This window comes from Tasmannia lanceolata, unplaced genomic scaffold, assembly GCF_043159265.1.
Source record: "Tasmannia lanceolata isolate RefF3 unplaced genomic scaffold, GAP_Taslan_0.1 ptg000004l, whole genome shotgun sequence".
Lineage (NCBI taxonomy): Eukaryota > Viridiplantae > Streptophyta > Magnoliopsida > Canellales > Winteraceae > Tasmannia > Tasmannia lanceolata.
This window is the reverse complement of record NW_027518681.1, coordinates 11,017,239-11,025,816: the sequence shown is the minus strand read 5'-3', so window position 1 is coordinate 11,025,816 and position 8,578 is coordinate 11,017,239. Positions and strand designations below refer to the sequence as shown.

General features: G+C 36.2%; 1 protein-coding gene across 1 annotated transcript; it reads left to right on the top strand.

The window, feature by feature from the left end:
* Window positions 1–842: 842 nt before the first annotated feature.
* LOC143875843 (uncharacterized) lies at window positions 843–3,832 on the top strand. The gene is made up of 3 exons (XM_077377432.1): window positions 843–1,137; window positions 2,709–3,131; window positions 3,223–3,832. The coding sequence occupies exons 1-3, from the start codon at window positions 1,051–1,053 to the stop codon at window positions 3,445–3,447; spliced, it is 735 nt and encodes a 244-aa protein (XP_077233547.1). The 5' UTR covers window positions 843–1,050; the 3' UTR covers window positions 3,448–3,832.
* The last annotated feature ends 4,746 nt before the right edge of the window (window positions 3,833–8,578 follow it).

The following is an 8,578-nucleotide window of genomic DNA, read 5'->3' as shown; positions in this document are numbered from 1 at the left end:
TGGGAAATAATATCTCATTAAAATCCTTAAGCATTTTTAAAAAAAGACATCAAACATACCTAATGAGGATTCTATGCCATTGTCCCTAGACTTTTTCTCATATCTACTTGGTCTTTCAAGATCAAAATATTTTTATGACATGCACTATGTATTAAGGTGTTTCTTCTCAAGGAAAACAAAAAGATATATCTGGTCAACCTTGGGAAATTAGAAACCAAATAATGTAAATAAGATACATGGAATAGCACTAAAGAAATATGGCACTTCTAAACTGCTTCAAAAACACCCAAATCAAGCATTACCATGCATTTATGGATCTGTCAATTTGCGGGGTGGAATTGATAATTGATAATTAATGAAGAGGAAAGTTTTCATGAGAGCTAGCTCATATAAGCTTATCTGAGCTATAGCTCAAAAACACATGTGACCCCACATTTTTGGGAGATCCAAAGCATTCATTTGGAAGGTCTTTCCATGGATAGGGTGTGTACCAAAAATCAGCCCTATAGGATCATCCTAACCCTGTCATTTGTGGAGGGAAAAAATGAGTAGAAACATTGACACATATTGTCTGTCCATTTTCCCCTCCACCTTTGTTTGGGTTAGCATGATCATACATGACTGATTTTTGGTACACACCATATCCGTAGAAGGGCCTTCCAAATGAATGCTTTGGATCCTCAAAATTGTGGGGCTACATGTGTTGTTGAGCTACAGCTAAGATAAGCTTATATGAGCTAATGCAAAAAGAAATGATATTTCTACCCGCTTACAGTAAAAGACAACCAAAAGGGGCTGAAAAGTTGGAGATAGAATCGAAATATCATTTCCCCTCCTTATCCGTGTTTACCCGGTAATCTTCGAACCTAAAAGCCCTAAATTCGAAATCCTCTAAAACCCTAGTCGAAATCCTGCTATCATTCTCTCTGAATTCCCCCCAATACATTTTTCTTCACCCCCCTTCTCTTCAATTCCGTCCATGGAAGATTGCTCTTAGGGTTTCTTTTGGCTGTTTTCTCTTTTTCGAGAGGTCTCAAAAGCTTCGAAAAAATGTCATCTCTTTACCCTATTCTCCAGTTTCCTGATTTCAGAAGAATGTCTCTGAGAACCCCTTCTCCATTTCTGGACAGATTCAAGGCAAGCCATTTATTTTTTCCTGCTTAGTTTTCTTTTGTTCTTGGATTTTCCTACTTTTTTTTATATATGTTATTTCATCTTTTTAGAATGTGGGTTTTATTCCAATTCTAGGTTTCTGTTGTTTGAGAGTTTTCTTTCATTAATTTGTTGTTTGTCAAGTTTTGGTTTGAATGGTGAGAGGGAATTCTATTTTTTTTTTCTGGTAAAATTGGGATTTTTTTTCTTAGTTTATCGAGATGCTTGTTTTTGTAGTGAAATTTTTGAGTTCTTCAATGGCAATGGAGGTTTTGTTTACTTGATTGATAAGCGTGCTTTTATTTCTGTGTGGAGTGTATTAGATTTTGAGTTGGTTAGTAGGCTTTTATTTGATTGTTTAAGACCCATGTTCGGTTTGTATTTGTGAGTAATTATAGAAATGCAAATTAGTGAATGGTTTTCTCTTTGGCACTTGAAATTCTTGATATTTTTTATTCAGGTTGTGAAATTTTAATTGTTGAGGTAGTTCTTTTTTCTGTCTGTTAATCTGTTATAACATTTTTTAACCTGGAATTTATCTGGTAACCCGGGGCGGCACCTGGAATTTTATTGATGAAAATAAAGAAGTACAAGAGGAGGACATGGCACCTTGCCTCTATAATTATACAAAATACTAAAGAAACCGTACCTCAATACTAGATACTTATCTAACTCGAACGCTAGGAATACCAAGCTGATTATATCTAACAGCCCCCTCTCGTGTCTCTTGGGAGATCTAACTAGTTCCAAAAAGTTTCATTAAGTCTAGTAGAACAAGCATGATTAGCCAACGAATCGCTGCACAATTACCTTCTCTATACTTGCTAGATATGAAGCAGTTCGTACTAGAAATTAGAGACAATATATCTTTGAGAAAATAATAGATAGTCCATGGATGCTTATCGTTGCTTTTAATGACATTAACCTGGACTTGGTTATCAGATCCAGTTCCAACACAAATATTGATGAGGCCTAAAGCTCTGCGATATCTCAGCCTATCTAATGAGGCTCTAATCTCAGCTACCATATTCGAAGATATGCCATAGAAAAATAACCTTGCCAAGATAATCTCTAATGATGCCTCCTCCCCAGGGTTCTCTTTAGACGTCCCACCAATATTTAGTTTATACCAATTACTAGGTGGCTTGCGCCAGACCACCTTTATGATTTTTTGATTAGGGATGATGGCTTTCCTCTATTCCCAGCTGTGTTAGAGCCAAGTTTTCCAAGAAGCTACATCTTCTAATTCGTTTGGACTCTTTAACAGTCCGTGATAACATTTTCATGTAACTGACGAGGTTTTGAAATTGCTAATGGGTTTCTGTTCAGGTTCTCATCTCTGTCAAATTGACGACCTTTTGAGTTGGTGGCTTGGTTTTATTTATTGGAATGATTTTCTTGTTGAACTCATGAGTTTCTGAATCAGAAAACTATAAGGTTTGCTTATAACAGTTTAGTCGTTACATGTGATTCCAACTGGGATATTTTTCTTCTTTTTGCCTTTTTCTGTTACGTTTTCTTTCATTTCATAGATTTCTGTTTTTTTTTCTTATCAGGGGCTGTCACCATCGCCACAATCTCACCACCAGCACTTGAGCTCTATCATGGGTGTTGAGAAAACTCGGTGTGTTGTTTCATGTGCAGCAAACGCGAATGCAGGACAGTTTGATGGCGCCAGAAAATTGAATTTGGATAAATTGATGGATGCAATGGAACAGCGTTGGGAGAGTTTGCCACAGCCCATCAAGAATTTTCCATGGGCCAAAGCTATAGGGAATTTTTTCGAAACCCTTTTTGACCTTGTTTATGCAGTTGCCAAGTACTTATGTATACCACTACTTGCAATTTCATCATTAAGCGAGATGTCTTATTGTGCACATGAAAGGAAGATGGGTCTTGTTCCCATCCCCTTACTTGCTGGGATTGCTATTGCAGCGGTTTTGAATGGCACAGCCATAGAAATATCTCCACGCCTCAAGGTTTAGAAAATTTTGTTTGTTTCTATTTTTATGAGATTGTTATAATTTAATTTGAAGTTTATTTACTTATTGTAAGTTGCCTGTATATCAGGAAGGAGAATATCCCTGGCATCTGCTGGCAATTGCAATTTTTTTCACGTTGCTCAAATTGCCTGGTCCATATTATCCATATTGGGGGCGCATATTTATTCCACACTTTGCGAATGGTGTTCTATGGGGAACTATAGGGTTTGCTATCTTGTGGTATAGAAGACCTCACAAGGCTCCAAAAACAATCATTGTAGATGAAATTCAATCTGAGGAGAAGAAATCCTGACTTTTTATGGAGGATGCTTGGAGCAGGTATTGCTGCTTGTCTCATGCATATATGGAGTTAGGGACCTTCATATCCTAAGTTGATAGCAAAAAAAGGGAAAAAAGAAGAAGCACATGGTTCCTTGCTTTTGTGAAGTAGAAAATGTATGCAAACTCAGTTTGCCCAGGTACTACTTTGGGAGATAGTGGGAGATTGTATTCTACTTAACTCTGTGGTAAGGATTTTTTTTTCCCTGTTTTCTGTCACTTTGAATTTTATTGTTGAGGTTTTGGATAATGTAGGAATCTATCTTGTTTCGTTTGTCACATGTGTCAGAGGACCTATCATTTGATTCAAGTCCACAGACTTCATTTTCTTTTATCTTAAAAAGAATGGTTTATGAACATCTGTGACCTTGCATAGCTCCTGGCTCCATTGTCGCACCTCTGTATGATGGAATTGATGCTGCTTATTGATCTTTCGAGAGAGTTATGGTTCTTCCTGTTTACTTTTGAGGTTATGATTTGAGACATCCTTAATTTCAAAACCTCGAAAAATCCACCTGAGTAGGTAGATACTTGATTCAAGATTGAAGTACAACTTGTTATTTTCAATACCCTTGTAGATTTCATCTGGATTTTCACAACTCATCAATGTATTTACAGCTCGGTTTAGCCTGTGGCAAGTTTTTACAGAAATTAACTTGGGCAGATTGAAAACTCGCCTTTTAACAAAACTTTAATGAATTAGTGGTTTGGGTGGCTCTGACTTGTACTTTAATGGCACCTCACACCATTTTTAACTGTCTCCACCCAAAGTGTTCATCTTCTCTTGTTTATTGGTTTTTAGCCACCTATGCGAAACACATACTTGCTCTGAAACAAAATGGTTGTCTGTTGTTTGTCTACAAAGTTCGCTCTCCTTCGTGTGAAGAAATTGACTAATTCGAGTAAAATTCCCTATTCCCTCAATTATCTTATCCATTTTATCCGACTCTATTTATTGAGTCGGATCCAAGTGATATGAACAACGCTCTGCTATTAGCTATCAGAGTCGGTATAAAATTATTTCAGTAACATTGAGATTGACAGAAGCAGTTAGTAAAAAAAAAAAAAGCATGTGTAGTTGATAATGCAGATGGCGCAAGCACAGGTCAGGTTCCTGCATCATCTCTCGGAATTGTGTAAATTGCAGCCTTGAAGGTAGGTTGTTTTATTTAGCTGCTGGTGTTGGATCAATAAAATCGTGGCAAGAAAATGGTAATAAAGGTGACTTCAAAACCCTGTAAATGCAGGGTGGCTAGCACCATAGTTGTTAATTCTGTTTTATTGGGCATTTCGTTTTGGTCTGTGGAACGGGGCGTTTCAGGGTTTTGGTGTTTCGCTTTAGAAAAGACACTGTAGAAAAAATTTAGTAAAAATTGTTAGAAAAATATAAGAAATATCGACCAAATTTAACAAAAAATACATGTTATTACTTAAGACATTATATTTATTGCAATACATAAAAAAAATGATGATTAAAGATGAGTAGAAAGGAATTGAGTAGAACTGAGATGAGTAGAGATGAGAACTTAGAAGGAATTGAGAGAGTAAATGTGTAGAATTGGTGAAGAAATTGAGGGCTTCGATGAGTTGATATATATTTTTGTCTGAGACACAAAAAGATGACAATTGCCCTTCTAGTGGCTATAAAACAGTAAAAATTCAGACATAAAATAAGGGTAAAACAGTCAAAAGGAAAATATATTAAAAAAAGGGTATGTTAAAGCCGAAATAGTATATTTCTGCCCTGTTTCGGCCAGGGTGGACCAGAATTCTGGACAAAACAGAATAATGGGGTATTTTGTTCCGTTTTCTGGACCGAAACAAAGTGTTTGATCCGTTCCGGCCAGAACAGGACGGAATTGAGACCTAAGGCTAGCACTCTTGTATAATGTAGAGTGTTTAGAAGTATCTGAACAGCCGGATTATTTACCTTTGCTTAAAATTAATGAGATAAGTACTGCAACATATCTGATTAAGTAGAATAATTGCAGGCTTCCCTCTTACCTTTGTGGTTATGATCTTAAATCTTCAATGGAGCAATACTTTTTGAACCTTCGACCTCTAGGTCGAAGAACAAAGCCTTGACCATTGAGCTAGAGGCTCAATCCCTCGTACCCTTACATTAGCAGCCAAGGTGCTGCAGTAGGTAGTTTCTAGATCTCTGTTTCATATTTAGTTAGTATTTACGTTTTGCATTGCGATGGTATTAACTTGAAAACAAATTGGTATCCATACTTTGGTTTTTTCTTTTGGTCTCTGTAAAATGTGAACTCACTGTTTTATAATGCTGTACTTAGCTATTACCGTATTGTGCTTACCTAGAACCCGGATCTAGAAGAAATAGTATGTGCTGGTACTGGCCCACAACTTTCATTCTTTAGGTGTTTTTTCCCTAAATCTTTATATTTAATAATATAGTAATAGTGGCGCCTAATTGCGTTTTGCAGTAAAATTGTATGTTTACCACTCATGTTCTAGATCCTGCAAGCAGCATATTTATTGTGTGCTGATATTGGTCATCTATTTAATTGTTTAGTTGCTTTATTCTAAATCCTGGCTTACCTGATTTTGTTTTTAGCTAAAATTTTGTTGGGAATTGCTAGTCAATTTCGCAGAAAGCCTTTTCGCGGCTCACTTTTGCAGCAGAGAACAGCCGCACAGGCTCACTTTTTAGCATATTTGGTCTTATTCATTTAATTCATCTAAGGTGGCTGTTCTCTCCTGAAGAAGTGAGCTGTGAAATGGATTTCCGCAAAATTGCCTAGCAAATCCCAATTGTATTTATTCTGAATCCCACTGCTAGTTCATTTTAAGTGATACTCTTATATCGTGTTTTCTAGATTAGGGATTTGCTAGGCAATTTCGCGGAAAGCCATTTTGCGGCTGGCTATTGCATGTGAGAACAACAACCTCAGATGACTTAAATGAATAAGACAAAATCTGCGCCAAATTGGCTAGCAAATCCCTATAAATTATATTATGTATACTATAGTGCTTTTTTTTTTCAATAGTAGCCAATTTTTTTACCTGCAACAATAAATGTGATTATATTGTGAAATGAAAATTTAATATATTCATACATAGGGATTTGCTAGCGTCCATCGCAGAGGGCATTTCGCAGATGGTCTGTTGCATCTAACAGCGGCCACATCGTGAATGAAGACAATCTGCTGAGAAGTGAGCCTCTATGGCTGCTGTCAGATGCAACAAACCATCTGCGAAATGTCCTCTGCAATGGACGCTAGCAAATCCCCCATACTAATATGGTAAGAACTAACTACATTCATACTTATTATACTAATCTCTTGGTGAGTGCTCCCAGCTTTACAAATATTTTCAACCCAAAATTCCAGGTCTGTTTTGGAGCTTACAAATTCAACCTTGGTTAATATATGAAACAGTGGACTGTGAAACTATGCTTACTGCCTAGTGTTTAGAAACTTTTCATCTTGTTCTTATCATTCTAATCTAGTTAAATTTATGTGTTTAATTTTCTTTAACAAAATTATTTCTCAAATTTTTTTTTTACTAAAATTTCAATCCAAAAATCTTAATCATACCCCCTTCTTGATAGATATACCCCCCTTTTTTTTTAACTTGTCCATTGATTAAATTCCCAACAAAGCTGTCACATGTAAAAGAAGTTTCAAATAGATGGGGTGCAATTATAAAAAAGAAGAAGAAAAGTGTCAAAATATAAATTCCCTTTTATATTATGTTGAAGAACTGTTCAGTCTGTACTGCCTAGGTGCCCGTTAGAATGTAATTTTGCCGAATGCTAGCAGCAACCTCTTGAAAATATTTGTTCTATAATCAATGGATACTGATATTGGCAATACCATGTTTCAATAATTGCACTAGCTCATCTCGTCTTTTATTATATAAACAGGTTATTACAGTTCCCACAAAGCTTTCAGAAGCTAATTAAAACAGAAAAGACGAGGTGAGTTTGTGCAATTATTAAACATGGTAGTGCCAATATCAGTAGTCTAACTACTTATGCCACTTATTCCTAATTACAAGTATATATAAAAAAAAATTAAGGCTTCAAACCCTTTACTTCCAGAATTCCCTTTCCCATTAGATTGCAAAATTTGTTTATGATTAGGAAAATACTGTAGCAACGATCATTGTTTGTATTTTTCCCTAATGACCAACCTTTGGTCTCCATGTGGGCCATGGTGATGTGATCGGGTCCATTGAGGAGCCAAGACAAATCATCTCGGCCGCATGATAGGATCGTGTAACTAATAGCATGCCACGTGTGCTACCTGAGACATGACATCAATCATCTCAAGACAAATCAATGTCGATAAACACCACCATCTATGTGACAGAAATCACATCTCCCAAAAGGCTAATCACATTCTAACATTCAATTCTAATATAAGATTGTCTTTATCTGATCCCAAAACATAAGACGACAAACACCCATTTCAAATCGTAACCCATTTCACACCAAGAACTACCTTCCATGAACTAAGCACCCTACTAAAACCTCCTCTAATCCTTATTAAATTATTATAACAAAGATCATGTGTCGGCTGATTTGATTGGTTTGATCTGATATTTCCGCCAAGTAATGTATCAACGTTCCGATATGCAACCGATGTTTAAACTGTGGGCTCTTAATTATGGGTCGTTAGGCATGCTTTTCAGTAGACTAATGATGTTTAGAACTTTAATTCATGGGTCTTTGAACTTTAATTTGTGGATCTACTGACATGATTATATGGATTCTTCAAAAGGTGATGTGAACTTGGAGTTGCTTTTCAAATTCAATTTCTACCGTGTTATTGATGCTCCTTGAGAATCATGGCGTGTCACACGTTTGAATACTTGAAAGTTTTCATGGCTTCCTAATCATAGAGAAAACATGATATGGGTTAGAAAGCAACACAGTACAGGCAAATAAAATTGATATTTCCACACCCTTCCTCAGCTTTTTCACACCCTTTATTTTGTCTTTTTTTTTTTTAAATGGCCTTATTTTCAGGAAAATCCAACCAAGAGGTGTGAAAATGTTGTAAAAGGGAGTGGAAATATCATTTCACTTGGTTTTTATATATACATAGAGAGAAACAATGATGGGATTCGGATGTGAA

Coding starts and splice junctions, on each gene's coding strand:
- LOC143875843 (XM_077377432.1), top strand. CDS start 1,051: ATGTCATCTCTTTACCCTATTCTCCAGTTTCCTGATTTCAGAAGAATG. Junction 1,138..2,708: donor CATTTCTGGACAGATTCAAG/GCAAGCCATTTA, acceptor TTTTCTTATCAG/GGGCTGTCACCATCGCCACA. Junction 3,132..3,222: donor AAATATCTCCACGCCTCAAG/GTTTAGAAAATT, acceptor CCTGTATATCAG/GAAGGAGAATATCCCTGGCA.